Source organism: Oryzias latipes, chromosome 17 (assembly GCF_053564925.1).
Source record: "Oryzias latipes strain Hd-rR chromosome 17, Olatipes_Hd-rR_3.1".
NCBI classification, from domain to species: Eukaryota; Metazoa; Chordata; class Actinopteri; order Beloniformes; family Adrianichthyidae; genus Oryzias; species Oryzias latipes.
In genome coordinates this window covers 31,964,395-31,984,024 of record NC_136253.1, presented here as the reverse complement: position 1 = coordinate 31,984,024, position 19,630 = coordinate 31,964,395, and the positions used below count along the sequence as shown (strand labels likewise).

The 19,630-nt window shown below is 37.3% G+C and overlaps 1 protein-coding gene across 2 annotated transcripts in view; it reads right to left on the bottom strand.

Moving 5' to 3' along the window:
- Positions 1-19,630, bottom strand: part of sntg1 (syntrophin, gamma 1) — a 61,247-nt gene that overhangs the window by 10,998 nt on the left and 30,619 nt on the right. For both annotated transcript variants that reach the window (XM_004079482.4, XM_078934087.1), the window contains exons 5-13: positions 15,644-15,700; positions 15,426-15,483; positions 15,297-15,340; positions 14,908-14,949; positions 12,855-12,957; positions 12,233-12,315; positions 11,917-12,047; positions 7,980-8,109; positions 3,615-3,653 (exon numbers count right to left, since the gene is read on the bottom strand). In XM_004079482.4, the coding sequence (XP_004079530.1) occupies positions 3,615-3,653; positions 7,980-8,109; positions 11,917-12,047; positions 12,233-12,315; positions 12,855-12,957; positions 14,908-14,949; positions 15,297-15,340; positions 15,426-15,483; positions 15,644-15,700 (687 nt within the window). The remainder of the gene's footprint in view (positions 1-3,614; positions 3,654-7,979; positions 8,110-11,916; positions 12,048-12,232; positions 12,316-12,854; positions 12,958-14,907; positions 14,950-15,296; positions 15,341-15,425; positions 15,484-15,643; positions 15,701-19,630) is intronic.

The following is a 19,630-nucleotide window of genomic DNA, read 5'->3' as shown; positions in this document are numbered from 1 at the left end:
TTTTTTCTATGGTGACTTAATTACATTACACTGATTACATTTTTGATAAATATAGGAAGAAAATGCAAAAAACAATTAAATTCCAGCAGCAGCGGAACTAGAAAAATGGTTAAAGGTCCTCCATGGACAGAAATCTTTGGAATGGGTCCATTACTGGATGAGAGCGACACAACAAGTAACTGAAATATGGCTGTAATGAAATCTGGGCAACTGTCTGTGTCAAAGTAAAAGTGCTCTTATGTTTGCCATTATCCTGCCGTGCTTTCATATGTACGGATGCCAGATCCACTGAAGTACTTTAGCTAATAAAATTACATTCACTCAGTCTGCGGCAGAAAGTGCTGCAGCGGCCGAAGCATTTGCAAGAGGCCCCGGGAAAACGTTGACCTGCGATGCTCACTTATCTATGTGAGGAGATGGTTGGAGGCGGGCGGCCAAACCATCATTCTTTTAGTTGTAGTTTTATTTAGTCATCAAAGCAACTCTTTAAAAAGCCAAATGCGACACAATGAAAACGACTAAAAATGTGTCGACATTAAAAAAACAAATTTTAAATGAAACAATGCATCAAAATACTGATTAAAGAATAAAAGGTTTAGATTTCTATCGATTTACAAACAAAATATGACAATTATGGGCTTAAAAATGAACATGAGTGTTTTTTTTGTTTTTTTTACTATTTATTTTTATACAGATGAGATATTTTTCCTGTCATGCGCTGAAAAAACAAAAACAAAATCAGCTCTTTTTTCCTCGCATGTTATTTGCATTTTTTGAGATAAACTCTATAATATAATTTAAATATAAACTTTATTTTAAAACAATGTATTTGTCTAATAACATTAACCTGCAATATTTATGAGAAAACTTGATTGATTTGCTATTTATTTATTGAGTTTATAGGCCTTGTAAGCCTTGTTTCCAACAATTTTACAAAATAAGACAAGTGTCATAGATGGCTTTTGGGTCAATAAATACATTTAATATCATTTAATTTAAGTTCAAAACGCATAATATTCTACATGTTACAGAAAATGGACATCTTTGATTTTAGTATTTTTTGTATTTTATGTATAACAGAAATATACCGGTACACAAAATCTATAATATGTTTTTTTTGCATATTTTTATATATATATAACTGTAAATGTGAAAAAAAACTATTTTAAAGAAGGTTTTTGACGAAGCATCAATGGGAACATAAGAAGTGAGAACAGAGTGATTGGACTTGTCGTTTACTGCAAACATATTGGTCTGCAGTGTGCAGTGGACAGACAGCACCATTTAAACTGCAACTAGCACAACATCGCTGTCCAAAGCCCCCAAAGGGGAGCTTCTGACGCCTTGTCAAAGCAGTGTTGTGTAAAAAAAAACAAAAAACACAAACTCTGTCAAAACACTCCTTCCATAACCAGACAGCCTTCACATCCAAATTTACTATCTAGATTCCCCGTTATTGTTACTCGTCAGGTTTACAGATCTGACGACTGATGACAGTTTTTAGATTTTTAAAAACTGTGGCTGTTAAAACTCTATTTATTTCCCACTAGAAACTTTTCTTTTTATGATTTTGTAATAATCTTCACTTTGAAACTACTTTTTTAAACGAAAAGGACAAAAAGTGCTGTGTGATAGTTTTAAACTAATGTGCATTAATTTCAGAGGATAGTGAAACACACATTTTTTAATATCACTGCATCACTAAGAGCAAAAATTCAAAAGGAACTTGAAAAAAGATCACTTTAACACTTCATGCCATACAGTCAGACGTGATTTTGATATGCATAACTGGGAGATGATGGTAAATAAAGGGACAAAGAAGTCTAAGAATGTGTCAAACAAAAATATATTTTCATTCTCTCCTGATCATCATCAGAGATGACGGATTAGAAGCTCAAAAAAGATGTCTGGGGATGTGATTTCAGAAATCACACCAGCACAGATTAATTAAAGCCAGGCTCTGATCGCAGCCTGAGTCAAATGCTTATTTAGTTCCAGTTTTTTTTTTTTGTTGTTTTTTTGAGGGATCTGCAAAACAAGGCAGTGAAAGATTGGGGACAGCTCATTTTATTCCATTTCCAGAAGGAATTCCTTTATGCTCAATGATGCTTCTGTGATGCCGAAGCAGAGCAAATAAATAATAAAGACAAACTTCACCGCGTCTTTAGCTCTCCACGCTTAAGCCGGGAGATGACAGGATGAGTTAACGGACTTGAAGCACTTAAGATGTTTTCTGATCGTGTCTCAGTAGATGGACCTAAATGATGTAAGATCTCTGAGTGTTGCAATAACTGGCAATAAAGGACCGTGTCTCTGACTGACAGACTTGCAGATTAAGTCCTCATTAAAAAAAAAAAAAAGGAAAAAACACACAACTTGAAGTTTGTTGCAGCATAAGGCCGTGTCACACAGCCACTATGTACATTTTGCGCATATAGCACGGATGAAAATCGGTCAAACGTCAATGTACATGGGACATTTTTTTTAAATGTTGTGGCTTTTACGAGAAATTCTCACAGATGTATCACAAATTTAAAACCAAAGCAGAAGTACAAATAAACAACACAAAGAACAAGTAACTCAACGTAGAACATGAACCGTGCATGATTATTGCGCTGTTTATATGCAATTCATTAGTGATTTATGCCTCAACTACGTAATTTTAATTTAATGTGTGCACCGTTTACACGACGTAAAAGTTATACATCGCCAGTACACGAGTGAAAAGGTCCTTTAGACATACGTGGAACGGTCGTGGAAAGCCACAAATTTGTGTTTGCATCTTACAAAAATCATGGACAATTGCATAAGATTTACATAATGTACTATATGTGTATAGACTACGTAAAATACGTAAGAGTTAATGGCAGACAAAGTGTGCATTATCAAAAATGAACGCACAGCGTGGAAGCATGAACTGTTCGACGCGATGCGGAAATGAACGCACTTTGCGTCATTGCGTTCATTTCTGATAATGCACACTACGAAGGCCATTAACCCGCTTATACTATGGTCACTTACAAAAGATATAAATATTCAATCAGCTTTGAGTACTTTATACTTATTTTGTTGGTTTGGATCACTTTTTTCACAAAAAGCGGACTATTCCAATCTCCGATCTTGACTGCAGGGGCAAACGAAAGCGACATCTATGCTGATCGTCACGATGGGTTAAATAAAGCCTCAGTTCAGAGAATAATTTCACCTCTAACTGCTTGTTTTTGTCCAGGAGCCAGCGCAGATACAGAACATTTAAGCTATGTGACCTAAACTTCTTTTTTAGGCGTGCAATATCCCTGTACAATATCCACAATAATCCACACCCAGCAGCCAATCAGAATCGAGTATTTACCCGGACCATCGTGTAAGCGTAAACTTATTCTCAACCAAGAAAAGATTTTGAACAGCTCAAAACCAAATTCACGTAAAGAACCGTCAGCCGAAACCCTCGACGGACATTGCGCACATCGACGATCGCAAGAAACACTCATGAATTACGTACGTATATCACGCATGTATCATGAAAGACCGAAATTTCATGCGTGGAAATTGAGCAAAATGTACATAGCGGCTGTGGGACATGGCCTATTAAAGGGGACATATAAGTGACTCACCTGCTGATTGACTGGAAAGTTCCGGTTAATCTTCTTCACCTATTCAAGTCAACGAGAGCATCATTAAAATACCTCCTGATAACAATCGGGGAGCGGCTGACAAAGTTAACATGTTTGTTAACGCCCAGCTACCTGCACAGAACAAACGCACGTCAATAACGGCGTCCACACAAACACATTAAGCATGGCTCTGACAGAAGAATGTTAGAGCTGCTTCATTTATTCAAAGCATGCAAATTTCAAAATGAGATAGATAGAGTCATTTCCCACAAGGACCCCAGGCTCTCCTTTAAAAAACTCATTTGAAAAAAAAATCCATTCTCTCTGTGGTAATAAAAGCAGGGGAACTACTGAGGGAGCAGTCAGGCTTCAAATTAAAACATTCTGCTCTGATCACATGTATCACTCGCCTCTAATCCACGCTGTACTATCAATATAACTCTATCTCAGAAAGTGAGCGGCGAATTAGGAGGTCCGCTCGCGACTCTGTCCCACTGCAGAGGCGCGGGCAGCCTGTCACAAAACCTCTCTGAAGTTTGAGCGCAGAGAGGAAAAGCCTGTGCTCTTGCTTCAGAAGAGGCGCTGTGAACAGTGAGACGACTGTCAGGACGGGAGAAAATATGGAAGATTTGTTTGGAATCAGAAAAAACGTGTTCAGTCTGAAGTTTCACTCAACTGTGAGACAAATCCAGAGAGCCCCACAGCTTCAGTTTTCCTATTTTAAACCCATACTTACTGTACTTTGTGTGTATCTTGGAAAAATCCACACCAACATTCTTGTTCTCATTACAACACAAACAACACCAAAAATTGAGCCTGAACTAATTCGAAACCAACTTAAGGGACCCCTAACTGAAGTACAAAAGAGCCCCTGCTCCTTTTCAGCAGGTTAGATCGCCTGCTGGGGGCCTCACTAAATTAAACTTAGATTACATCGCTCCTTCAATTACCACACGCCCATGTCTTTTGTAGCACGGAAAAGATTTCCAATACTGTGAGTTTCACAGCTGAGATTGACCCAGAGCAAATTTCCTCTGACCCCGAACACGACAACAAAAGCCAAAGAAACCGAATGAAGCCACAGGACGTTCATCTAATTCACACGTTTGTTTCAAAGAGCCTCCTCAAAGTGCGCCGGAATCGGTTTCTGAGCAGGAAACGGCGCCCATGACGCAAGGACGTTCATTCAAACATTAGAGGTCAGGCCATTCGAATTTAAAGTTCCCCTCTGATCATCTTTTGATCTATTTTTATTTTATTTTTATTTATTTGATCTATTATCTTTTAATGATGATAATGCAATTTTTAGCCAAAATGAAATAAAATCTGGGTCTTAATACTTCATTGGTTTTTCACTTTTATTAGTGAGCAAATATTTTCTACAAAAGACAATCTGACAAGAATTTGTTTTCTATGAGCTAAAAATATTTTCCTCTGACTTCAGTGTTGTATGAGAGCGGCTATAGGAGTTCAAAAGTAAACAGCAAGTACTTTCTGAAATACTTTCGAGTGTGAAACAGTGTGAGACACATATACCTCAGAGTGATGCAGAGGCATGTCACTGACATAATTACTCTTGACGGATTTCATCTGGCATTCTCCGTTTGAAAGCCTCTATTGTGCAACAACGTTTATGTTGTTTTTGATCTTCTATTCCGAATGTCAAACCTTTAGAAATATTGTGGTTTTTCTCAGCTCTATTAAAAGCACTTGTTTTTTTTTAATCTTGATTTCTTGTTATTATATATTTGTACTGTATATATATATTATGTGAAACTTTTATTTGCTGCAATCTTCTACTTTGTCCTAATTATGAGGTTGTATAACTGTGTGTGGCTTCACACACAAAAATAGATGTCCTTACATCACTAAAGTTTTTACAAAGGTGGAAATGGGATTAAATGGAAAAAAGAAGCATTAAATCCCTCGGCGGACTAAGGTGGAGAGGAGCTGCTGAACGTCTCAAAAGTGAAGCTTTGAGGATTGATGGAGTCGATTCAGCGCCCCGAGGTCTCAGAAGAAACTGTTCAGGTGGAGCTTTTCTGCAAACAGCTGGAACGCAGAGCCTTGATAAAAAATTCCACTTCAAACTCGAGTCACAAAGAAACGCAAGCTGGCGTGGGGAGCAGTGTGCCTCAACAGGAAAGTAATGAGTCATTAGGAATGAGTCATAATCAGACTTAATGCTTCTATCAGTTTTAATTCATAATCGTGTTTGGATGGGAGTCTTCAGCAGGCAGATCTGCCGCTCGGCTGTGCAGCTGACTGGTGGGAGTTGTTACGAGCACTGGAGCAAACACTTCCCTGCTTAATGTCTCAAACGATGCCATCACTAAGCAGATTGTACAGGGGTTTCATGAACCCTGGGACGGCCTCGCCAACCACCGGACCAGAACATCACACAGCCTTTATGGGAAATCGTGGAGTGCAGGGAGTCGAGTGGATTTACCTCTCCATCATTGCTCAGAGAAATTGAAGCTTTTCTTCATGACCGCTGCCTCAATATTTGGCAGCAAATTAAAAACCAAAGAAAGAGTGAAACCTCTCTGCAAGCAAAAGCTCCAAAGATATGTCAGTAATTCCTAAAAGATTTTTCTTAGTGTCATGCTTTTTTTTGCAACAAATCTTATTTTTATATCCATTTCCAAACGTTTCAATATACAGAGGAGAAATTGACAGTTTGTCATCCAAATGGTAGATTCATCTGAACAGTGAGAGATAGAAAATCATCACGAAATTGACGTTAAATAATGTATATAAATGTATTTGCATTTAATTGAGGGGAATAAGTATTTGAACCCTCTTGCTGAGAGGACTTGGAACGATGAGGCAAAAACCCTTATTAGCAGATCAGAGGTCAGACGTTTCTGCAAATATCAGGAGGATTTTTAGTCCACGTCTTAGAAAAAGGACTTCTAAATCATTCAGATTTGGTGGCTGTTCCTCAACAAATCTGAGCTTCGGCTCTCTCCAGATCTCTCTCTAAATTATGAAGGTCTTCAGAGGGAAAGTTGTGTATCAGAACTAAAGGTGGATTGATGGTCATGTTCTTGTATTTTGGCCCAATTGCACCAACAGTCGTCACCTATACCTCCAGCTTCTGGCTGATGGTTTTCTAGTCCATTCTGCTCTTGTGCAGGTCTGCAATCTTCTCTTTTCAATCCACTGAAAGAGCTTTTTAGCTCTTTTCCATGTTGGAGAGTTTAGAGTTTGATTGATGGACTGATTCTGTGGACAGGTGTCTTTATACAGGTGATTAGTTCAAACAGGTGTCTTCAATTCAGGTGACTAGTTGATTAGGAGCCGCTAACTGGTCCGTCTGAACCAGAACTCTTACTCTCAAATACTTATTTCCATCAATGAAATCCATCTATTTTTTACACATTCTTTAAAGTGGATTTCCTAATTTTCTTTGTGATTTTCTGTCTCTCACTGTTCAAACAAACCTACCATTGGAATGACAGACTGTCGTTTTTTTTTTTCAGCAAGAGATCAAATACCTATCTTATCCACTGTATCTTGTGGTTTAGTTGGTTTTAGGATATTCGTGGATCTTTATTTAAACATGATTGGTCCACCAATCAACCATCATATTTGCCCCCAAAGGGTGCTTAGTAACACAAAGAGTTGGCACAAATTTAAAGCAGAGACACAAAAGCTCATTTGAAAAGGAATCCATTGAAGTAAGGTAAAAATACACCAGTGACTCATCATTCGCATTCAGCTTTCTACATTAAAACTGAGGTATTCTCTGAGAAGAAATCTCCTCATCCCACATGCATCTCATCTCCTTCTGCAGCTCACTGACACACCTCAGAAAAATGTCAAGCCGGAGTGAGAAACACGTTTTCATTCGGCGAGGCCATCCTGGTTGTGAGTCATCGCTGTTATGTTTAGTGTGCCCCCCAACCCCTACCTCGTCCACTCCAATTAACCAGGGCTCCATTATTCTCTCCCCCACACACACACACAATCGCACACATGCTTTCTTTCCTGCTGTTCGCGTCGCATTCATGTCCAAAAAATAACAATACACAGGCCAGTTTGCAGCGCTCCTGTTTGCTGCCTAATAATTCCCCAGTGGTTCATATTTGCTGCAAAAAGAAAATAAAGAAAATCTTCTATTTGGGACGTCAACTGACTGAACTATTTGCAAAAGAGAAAAAACCAAGAAAGCAAAAACAACCATTTTATTCTGAATTTGAAACGACACAAATCTGACAGATTTACTGGAAAAATATTAGAGCTCAGGGTTGGGCGTGAACGTGTGTTTCTGTGCTGAAAACTGATAAGTTTACACCAAACTCAGCTTGTCCTTGGTTTGCATGGATCACTGAGAGTGTCAGAAAGCTGTTTTGAACTTACATTGTGCTTGGTGAGACTGGAAATGTTGCTCGCTATTGCATGAAGCCAGTCCAAGCAGTCTTCAGCGGTGGGGAACTGCAGAACTCCACTGCACACACCATCCACAGCTATGACTTGGAAAGCATTTTTTCTAAAATGCACACACAAAAAACACACTTTCAGGATTATGTCACACAATCGTTTATTTAAATTGGTTTGGTTCTTTTTTACATTTTGTACCTTTTTTTTAATGAAAAAAATTAATTTTATGCAAACTCACTGACCTTGTGGTAGTAAGGTGTGAGTTTATATCCATTGTATAGTTGAAATAAAGACTCTAAGGATGAGACCCAATGCCTCCCTGTGACATTAATCCTACTCTGATCACTTTTGATCTATTGTCAAAGCGGTTCCATTGATTTTTCTTTCTTTTCTTCTTTTTTATTTACTTGTCTTGTCCAACAGCTGAGCAAACAGATGAAAGCTTGTGTTAAACATATTTTACTGTTACAACATGGAGTTATGAATCTTCTGGCACACAAGTTGTATATTTGAATAAACCCCTTTTGCAATTTAAAGACCAGACTAAACTTGTCTTTTGATAATGATTTTGCAGGTTTTAAACAATATTTAAAAAATCTGTCTTGTTTTTTGGACATTTTCTGCAGAGCGGCAGTAGCTCATCAGAAATTCGCCTGTGTGTTGTGGGTGGGACCCCTGGCCTTCCCTGAGAGCTCTCTGTTTACACACTCTTCCGCTGGGTTACAGCCCCTGACATCCTAACATTACATTACAACAAAAATGGCGAGTAGTATTGGAGCTATGCATCTGTTTAAGCCGGATGTCAGCTCGAAGGAGGAAAATGAAGACGCAAATGGATATATTTATACAAGTAGATGCATCAGAATGGAGCAGGGGGCTTGTGGCCCACCAAATGTAATTTCTATGTAACAAATTAGATCCTATCTGACGCCTTTTTTTTTTTTCTCCTGTTTATCAGAAAAATGCCACAAACACATGTTAAAAACACCAAAAACACAATTTTCATCAGAGTGGGTCTTTGTAGGATTAGGGGATTAAACCACCAAATGGTTTCTGTTTGCAGCTCACCGCTCGCGGCCGTGGTGCAGCGGTAGGGCGGTCGACCCATGATCGTAAGATTGCAAGTTCGATTCCCGCCTTCCACGCCCATGAGTCGAGGTGTCCTTGGGCAAGACACTTAACCCCACCTTGCCTCTGGTGGTAGGCGGGCGCCTGTGTTTGGCAGCGGAGCCGCCAACAGTGTGTGAATGTGTGTGTGACTGGGTGAATGACACTGTGACTGTAAAGCGCTTTATCCTTGTGGGAAGAAAGGCGCTATATAAGTATTTGCCATTTATCATCAAATGTCACATACCCAGGTGTATGACAACTAATGGGACTTTAAATGTATTTAATTTAACTAAATACATGAACAAAGAAAAAGTTCAATCTGGGATGAAATACAATATGGTTAAAACAAACTGCACGATGGAGATCATTTTTTTTCCCCCCCTGAAGAATGAAGTTTAATTCAATTAGCATTAATGACGGTTTCTTCTGCAGTATATTCACGATTTAAAAATTCAGCTTAGGAAAATATAAAAGAACTGTGAAAGACGTTACACGCCTAACCAAAAGAATTGTGCACACTTCGTGTTGCGGCTACGCTGCACCAGCCTGATCTATTGTGGGAAAAAACAGGCCGCTTCATTTTCACCTTTAACAACCATTTAGAGGAGGATGCTCCTCTGTGATCAAAGACAGTTAATAGAGCCATTCTCCATCCTCCACTGGTCCACTCTGAGGTTACTGTACCAGACGCTCATTTTCACTAAACAACATTTTCCTTCCTCTACACCTATAGACTATGGTAATGAGTCGTAATATTCAAGAGGTAAATATGCGTGGTCCTCTGTCCCTGAGCTTGGTCAAAGCTTTGAGTCGTGCAACAAGCAAACATTTTAAAGTGCATCAGCAAATATGTAAGAGAAAGTAAGAAGTTCTCAAAAATTGTGGATTTTTAGGGATGAAATGTCAAAATCACATGCTCTGATCGGCCAAATCCTATTGACTTCCAGTCTATTTTTTTTACATCAACCACAAACTACAATTCCCAGAATCCTACCCCAATACCAAAAGGAGGTGAAACAGTGGGATGCAGTGGTTGGGAGATATTCAGGTTTATAAATCTGCTCTACAGAGGACACATTTGCACTGATTGTAGTTAAGAGAACAATATATAAACAGATTGCATAAAGAAAAGAAAAAAGCGCCAATTTTCTACAAATATCCTTAAGATCCACTCCAAAAATAATGGCGTTTTTAACAAGTTCTTGTGTTCAAATCTTTATGACTGGATAGCTAAGATTTTGCTCGCCGTTTTTGTTGCATCGGTAATGGTAGGATGGCAGTGTAACCAGAGCGCCTTCAGCAACAGACAGGGGAAGAGGGGGCGGGGTTTCTCCGTGCCAATGGATCCGCCCACATTTCAGAGGTGAATTATTAATAAACTACTGCTGCTGTGTCTAAACTGTGTCCTAAATGACACAGGTTTTTTGATTTTGGTTCAAAACGACAAACTGGGAGGGAGCATTTTTACAATAGATTAAAAAATGCACCAATGAGTTCATCTCTACAGGACATCTTCATCCTCATTTTGATAAAGTAAAGGGTCTGTGTTGTAAGATTTAAAAAAAACTTTAGCGAAATAAGACAAAGCTGAAGCATTAAAAAGATCCACTGTTACTGTATACTGTTTATTTGAGACAGAGAGAAGCAGAAATAAATATATATATATTATATTTATGTAACTTATAGTCATTTTGATCTTTTATCTTAAATTTATAGTTATTACTCACACCGGCTACGGATAAAATGGGCCAGATATGCCATTTAAAGAAAATTGATTTCAGATGTCACTCTGCATCACTGAGGCTCGAAATGTACATAACAGACAGCAGCAAACTAAGTCTGAGGCTGTAAAAAATAACAGTTATTGGAGGGTACATCTGGTTTTAATGAATAATGCTTTCTATTTAAGTGACTCATTTCCTGCATTTTAGGATTTTTTATTCTATGTTGACTTATATGGGGAAAAAAAGTCATTTTTTTAACTGAATTCGGCTCTTTGGCTGCATTCTGTTAGTCTGGGTTTCACACATTTCTTGGTGACACTTTGAGACTAAAAGCTTCTATAGTCAAACTATAATTAGGATTAATCAAACAGGCATATTTTGCTGCAGGCAAATTGAAGGCCAGACCTCGGCCTAATCTGCCTTTTGATTGACTGTGAATTGGACAGACTGTCAAAAGAAAAAAAAGTTTTACCGGAATGTTTATTGTTCCTTTCCCATGCTTTTTCTGATTATTATTCGTTAATATTTTGTGAGTCTTTATTGTATGATACGATAAAGACCAGCCCATTTTAAGACCTGACTCCCCTGAAAAGCCCACGAAAGTGGGATAAAAATAAATAAATAAGGGTCACCTATAAATGTTTTAAAGACAACTGAAACCATAATGTTGTTGAAAAATTTATTGATTTTTGGAGTTTAAAAAATTTTAAACAAATGCAAAAAAAACTCAATTTCTTTACATTATTAACATTGAAAATATTATCCAAGAATTTTAGTTTTTTTTTGAAATTTCAACAATTTTTAGTTAAAAAAAACAATTTTCCTGAATACATAAATATTTAAATCAGACCACTGAAAGTTGTCGCTTCTTGTTTACCCATCCACAGCAACTGCTTTAATGGACAGAAAAGGCAATAACACAATTGACTCCAATTCTTTATGATGTTCAGGAAAACATTGCATTTTCATAAATTACTAAGTGCACAATTTACAAATGGGTTCTCTTGGTGAAAGTGATAGATGAAGGTAGCTGGTCTGCTGCCTTTGTAAAAGTTTATTTTGGATGCGTCTCAGCAGCTCACCTGCAGGTGTCAGAGCCGGGCATGTACTGCGACAGGTGTGAGTGCAGCAGAGGAATGAGTCGCAGGTCCACCCATCTCTTCTCCCAGCGGAGACCTGTAGATGTGGGCCAGGAGGAGCAGGACAGCGTGTCCTACAATGCAAAGCACGACTTAAAGCCTCCGTTTCTTACATAACACGTTCACACGTTGAGATCTCTGATGTTTCTGCAGCTGCCGTGGTTACGCATGCAGACAGTTGCATGGAAACAACACGCTGCCATTGGTAACTAAAGAGACGGCTATAGACTCAGACAGCTGCAGACTAGTGAATGCGTACCGTATTGTTAGGATGGTAGTTCAAGTGCAGGCCACTGTCGCACAGAGGAGAGGAGGTCCCACTACTCTGATCACTGGGGATGCCTGAAAGTACATAAAAAATATACATATTTAACTAAAAAAGCAACGTCTCCCATTTTATCATCAACAGATGCACGCTACTCTGTTCAGCTTCACGGCTGGTTCCCGCTCTGTGCAGATTTGTATTCAGTTGACTTATTGGACGGCCAGTCATCCTGGCCTATATTCGCATATGAAAGGGTTTTACCCCGGCTTTCATGTGTGATGAAGGGCTCAAGCTCTCCCAAGAGAGAGCAATCAATTGCGCAACAATGAGCAGTACTTTCAGTTATGTCTTCGCACCTATTGTGAAGTTTAGGAAGCATCTCGCATTTTCACTCTCGAGCCCAAAACAACATTTTTATCTACAACTTGAAACCACCAGCAAGGAATGAAAGAAAGAGCAGCAGCTGAACTTCTTCCTAATCTTTGTTAAAGTGGCTTGAGTTGATTGTTTCCAAGACAACCGTCTGTAGAAAGAAAATAACACCTGCTAAAAATACTCGTGTTCGATAATCTTCCACTGCTTTAGCTGTGATGGGCTAATTCTAAGGGGTTCTTACATGTGCAGTCCTCGCAGAGGGGTAGCTTCAGAAACGCTGGGGTCTTCTTCAAAAAAGACACGGTTAAAGTCACTTCTTCACCCGCATTCCTCAGAACTTGCACCTGGAAGGGAAACGCAGAAAAATGTTCCGTATAAAAGGGATAATAACTATGGAAGCATGTTGTATTCAATAAAAAATATATGTATTTTTTGTTCTAAATTTTGGCTTTCGTTCTAATTTTTTTTTCTGCTTTTCATGTTTGTTTGTTTTTTAAACTACAAACAGGCTTGGTACAAACCTCCTCTGCTAATTAAAACTCTAAGGTGACCTGCAATTAAAAGTTGAAAAGCCACAATGTATCTGTTGACACGCCTGGTCTGTTGTGTTCTTCCTACTTAATTCCTTCACAAACATTACAGAGCAAAACGTTGGGGAATTATTCAATATTGACCAGTATGAACTATTTATTTTTGTTTTGTGGTGATGGAGAAAAGGAGTTAAAGCCAAAGTTTTTCGATAAACAGGACCTGAGCTTTGAGGTTTGCCTTGATATTGATGCACATACAGTTGCAGAGGCAGGCAGGAGCTGTCAATAAAGTACACAAGAACATCCCAGACAAGCAATAGCAGTTTCTCAGTAACTCATGATAAATAATCCCAAAAACACAGGTACTCCTAAAAAACAAAAAACTTTAAAAATAAAAATAAACTATCTTGAAAAGTGAGAAAATATATATTCTCAAATACCAAAAGAAATTATCTCGAAAATCATTTGAAAAAAAAAAACCTTTGAAGATGAAACAAAAAAATCAACTTGAAAATTCTAAAAATATCTTCAAAAGATAAAAAATATTTTCTCATAAAATCATTAAAATTATCTTGAGAATCATGCAAAACCCATTGAAAAATGAAAAAAAAAATCTCCATTAAAATTAAAAAATCTCGATAAATTTGAAAAAAATCTCAAAATCTTGGAAAATATTTCCCCGAAAACAAAAAAAAGATCTCAAAAATCAAGATAAATATCTCTCAAAACAAAGTAACCATCATATCAAAAACAGATTTAAAAAAGCCAAACCAAAAAAATCTATCTTGAAAATCATAAAAGGTATCCTAAAAAAATGAGAAAAATAATTTCAAAATCATGACTAAATAGTTAGGAAAATATTTCTCAAAAATTATTTTTCTCTCTCGATCATCAAAAATATCACGAAAAAGAAAAAAAAAATTGAAAATCAGATTTTCTAAAAAAAATAATAATTTCGAAAATCATAAAACATAGCAAAAAAAACATTTTGAAAAACATAAGAAATGTCTCAAAAAGTTATATATTTTCTTAAAAACAAAAAAAATATCTAGAAAATCAGAAAAATCATTAGGAAAAACACAAAAATCCACAAAAAATATTTCAGAAGCATAAAATGAAATTAAAAACAAAAACAAAAAAATCATCTAAAAAAACAAGAAAAATATCCGAAAAATCCTTAAACAAAACATCTCCATAAACTGTCAGTGTGCCACAAAGTTGACCACAGCCACAACATGAGTGTCCTGATAAGTAAGTAGGAAGAACAACGTAGACTCTAGTGATATCATGTCAAGTGCGTTAACAAAACTGAAAAATTGTGGCTTTTTTTACTTGTAATTGCAGATCATCCTACAGTTTTCATTGCTGGATAGCTCAGTTGGTTAACTGCAACTAACCAGCTGAGGTAAGTACCCAGCTTGTTCGCAAAAAAATAAAAAAACTCAAAACAAATGAGCACAAAAAGAAAAATGGTAACAGAAAAAACAAATATTTTTATTCATTGGTTTGTTTTTTCAGAATAAAATACACTTCCTTAGTCAACTGTCTCATTCACCAAAAATTGCATGAAACATGCAACTTTTCGTTCAGAATGGAAATTTTTCTGCTCTCAACTTCTCTTACAGATACATATAGGAAGGGATAAAAAGGAAGAAAATGTTCCTTTTGCATGTCAAACACAAACAAAATCATCAAGTTTGACAAGTCAAGCTGTTGAAAATGTTTGCAGCGTGAGAGTCTATAAGATTCGAGCCGACAGCTTACCACTTCCTCATGGCGATAGCTTCTGACGTTTATTCCATTTATCTAGAAACAACAGTAACATAGTTGCCCTGAATAACATCTCCCACATCACAACACTGCAGCTCTATCTTCAAAATGATTAATGCGGCAAGCATAATAACTGTTGAGGCATCTGTGCTGAAAAGTGTAAACAAGAGAGTCACAGTTGCTATGTGGGAGCTGAGGGATTTTTTTATGTTCGTTTCTTTTTTTTTGGCAGGAATTCATGCAACAAATGAAACACCTTTGCATATAGGGATTCATAATTATTCGACAGTTTTGGGAGCATGTGGCACATGAATTATTAAAGGTAGAGGACGTGTTATTTTGCAGGATGAGATGAGTGAACATGAACGCTAGTGACATTTTACCTGAAGGATGCCGTCTCCAATGAACAGCAACCCAGAGAGCTCAGCTGCAAACAAAAAAACCCGCAAACACACAAATTTCAGCCGCAGAAGATCAGGAGACTCAAACTTTTACCACAGCAGGCTTTGTACCTTTTTGTTCTTTTGAAATTTTTGATATGACAACAGGGATTTTATGCTCCGCTCCACCCTAAAGAGTGAGGAGAATCACAAAGGTAAGGTTTTATGGCAGCATATCCACGAGCTGTCACCGCTGTTTCTGTTTGAAAAGGAGATGATCAATAACACTTGTTCACAGTCAATACAAAGAAGTGGGGATGAGCGGCCTAATCATCTGGGATGTAAATTACCTTGATGCTCAGGCCAAAGCCGCCGATGGTCTGCCTCCGGATCGTTACAGTCCTCTCCTGCCATGTGGGAGGAAAGAGACACTCAGAAAATAGTGAAATAAAAAAGCAAATAATAGCTTCAAATATATCAATTTTTTTAATCCTCTTTGTGTTTGAAAGTGTGAATGCATAGTAGAGTCATGTGATGACGCTAGAATGGACGTCATTTCAACAAAACACACTACACTTAATTTAAATACAAAAGTATTTAAATTAAGTAAAAGTAACTCTTTACAGTGTGAAGGTTTAGTGCAATGACTGTATATGAGAAATGGACTGAGTGAGTGTGACACCATCCATAGAATATTGGTGAAATCCGGCTACAAAGAAATTAAATAAATTTAGTTGCCATTTCTTGCAATAAGGACGCCACCATCTTGGAGCCAGACGACATCAATAAGCAATGATTGAGTTAGTAACGTCTGAGTCAACGTTACTATGGCAGCCACTCTTGCCAATCAGGAGTAAGCTTTTTGGAAGGCTACACCCCTATCACTTGAAAGCAGGCTTGACAAACTCTGTCAATCATTTATTGTTGGATGTAGAGGCCAGCAGGCTCCACCTACTTAGATGCATCCGATTGGTCAGTTCATTATCTTGCAAAAAACAGTTTAAAAATTAAGATTAGCAAGATCATGCAATAAAAGGGAAGCAGAGCAAGAAAGGTTACAAATAAAACTATATAGTAATAGTTAATATTTCTCTGTAGAAGTCTGGGATTTTGGTTTCCAGGAGCCAGTGGGTACTTCCTGTTTGAAATGCCAGGGGGGAGGAGCCACTCAGTCCAGTTCTCACATACAAGCAATGGTTTAGTGTAAAGAATTACTAATGTGTTTTAGTAATACTCCACATGTTCAGTAACGTGTTAAATAACATTCATCTCCTGTATTAGTTCAGAACAGCAAGATCATGAAAAATGAGCCGATAATGATCGTCCCTCTAAGTTTTTATTTTGTTAGGTTTAGCCACATTAGTGAGCAAAATTTTCTGTAATAAAACCCATACATTTATGTCTCATCCTTATTGCCCGAAAAGGTATTTTCAAAGAGCTAACAGCCGTCTGTCTAGTTATTAGGTTAATTAAGGAGCTTTTTTAGGTTTTATATCTATACATTTGAAATTAGCATGAAAAATATTGGCTACAGTTGATAGTTCAATTGTGTTTACTGCCTTGTCACTTAAAGAAAAATACATTTTAGTAAAACTATAATAATGTAAAATGTTCTGCTGTGAATCTGCCACTTTATTTTATGTCCTATTTCTGCAAATATTCTAAAGCAATCAATTTATATGTGATACAGGAGTCGTGTAACACATTACAATTCGGAAAAAGTCGCATTGTACTGTTAGGAATGACTTTCACGCCACTAGGAAACTATAATGTTTTACAGATGGGTCGTAATTTTTACAATATTGCTGATAACTGAGATGCAGAATAATTCAAAAGAGCAGATCAGCAGTTTGAAGGTAATTTAGGAAATGTTTTTTTTTTTTACTGAAACAAACTGATGTTTTATAGTATTTGTGCCTCATCAGCATTGATTTTGACTTTCCACTAATTGTATTTTTGAGTTAGTTCCATAACAATATTTAAAGCTAAAACAAATGTTAAGATGTTGGGATGAAATAAAATCTTAAACTGTTTAGTCCTATTCTTGATTAGTCCATTCAATGAATTAAAATACAATGAAACCTCTTCTGAATTGAGCTGAAGGCTGAAGCTCCTTCTTTTAGCGTCACGAAAATGAGAAATTTAAGCATGACTTCAGCCTGGCTGCAGCCGTGCAGCGTGGCAGAGGTTTACAGGGGCTGTTCCCCAGCGGGGTTCCTCACTGAATGAATGCTAGTACTCCTATCTATTTACTTGGCCTAAATGCTTATGATGTGCCTGAAGAGCTTAATACAATCATTCAGAAGGAAATTGACTAAATAATAAATAGCATAATGTTGAGCGTTTGTGAATTTTGTGTAGTCTGGTCTATCAATGCGTTTTTTTTTTGGTTCACTTTGAAATAGCAAGGAAAACTAGGTATGAAGCTAACAGAGATAGACTCGGAGTGGGTCATTGATTTACAATGTAGATACACTGCAAAAACTGGATCTTAAAATGTCTAATTTTCTGTCTTGCAAGAACAAGAATCTTATTAAGAAAGTTTTTCAAAAGCAAAAAATTCCTAGTTTAAAAAACACGTCTTTGAATTTTTTTCTTTTAGGTTCCATATCATGTTTTTCTTAACCCTTTATAGGGCAAGTGACTGTTTTTGGTAATTTCCGCACATGTTACTTATCACGCCCTTCCCCCATCTGAGTGAGTTCAAGAGTCATGGGATCTTTACCCATGACTCAGCAAAGATCATCCTACATTATAGGTTACTCAATTGTGCAACTTGACCAATCAGCAGAGAGCAGGGTCACATCAAATTTCCCTTTTTCAGCAAAATCAGAAAAAATTGCTTTTGCAGCTCAGTTCACTGGACATTTTCAAAGGAATCGTCAAAACTAACCATGGTAAGTTGATGAAACTCATACATTTTATTGTTGAATAGTTGTGTTAAGTGTTGACATATAAGTTGTTTGCGGAGAATTTATTGAAATGAGTGAAAATACGGCAAGAAAAATGCAGGCACCATATTTGATCATACGCCCTATTCACTAAAAAGAAAATTTTACTTGGTATGTCTGTTTTTGGACATATGCCCTATGCATCTAACAAACCATATTAGTGCATTTTCTTTACAAATAAAGAAATACAACTTAGAATATTATGTTTCAATGTTGCCAAATGTTTTATATCACTATACAGTGATTCAGGGAGAATTTAAATACTGTTTTTAGTTTATGAATAGTGATAAAGAGTGATTTTTGTCAGTTTATGATGTTATGAAAGTTGTTTTATTGCATGTGTTTAATTTTTAGCTTCCATCAATTTTTTATGGCAAGAGGAGGGAGACTGCTGTTGTGCCAGTCCACCCTGACATTAGTGATGTTGATGAGGATCAAGATGATGACGTGTCAGACCCCGACTTCGCCCCACCCACCAACAACCAGGACATTCCCAGACCCTCACACACAGTTGTGTGAGGGTCTATTCAACACTTTTGTTATTAGCACTTTTTGTTATTAGCACGTTTATGTTCTAAAAGTGATGTTCAAATGTTCAAATACATAATATGTGTTTTTCTTATATTTATGTATACTTATTGGAATTTGTTTTCCCACTCACGGGCAAGTGACCAAATATGGTCACTTCATTGGCATTGATTTTCTACATGAAAATAAAAAAAATTGAAAAATGTCACCAATGATATGAAGTCTTGTTATGTTCTCCAATAACACTCTAAGGTTGAATTTTTGAATTTTAGAGTATTTCATTGAGTGCCCTACAAAGGGTTAAGCCTTTCATATATAGTATGTCCACATACAGTACAGACCAAAGGTTTGGACACAGCTTCCTATTCATTTGAATCAGACAGTGTGTCAGAACTTTTGGTCTGTACTGAATATGATAACATATTACCTTTGCACACTAAAGAATTTTTTTTTGTTAAATATAAGTTATGTTCACAGTTCACTTTGCTACCTGGAAGTAAGACGACTCAACCTCTGAGGCACCGCCTTTCTCTCCTTGTGGGCGCCGCCCATTTCATGACGTCAACCTAGAGCCAGCCTCGGCAGCGTGCAAACAAAATCCGAAATTGTGCAAAAATGTATGTATGTTGTGCATATGAAAGGACAGCATTTTGTCCATCACCGCTAGCAGAGAAAGTGGGTGTGTGTGTTAGCTTGGTGGCGGAGCTGGCAGGGGTGGGTCCTCACTTTGTGACATCACAGTGTGCCGACCCACTTATTTTTGTGGATTGGGAGGGGCTGGTGCACAGAGAGCAGGGTTTATGAAGAATATCCAGAAATGCGAGAATGGAGCTAAATACAGCTTTTGGGTTGTTTTTT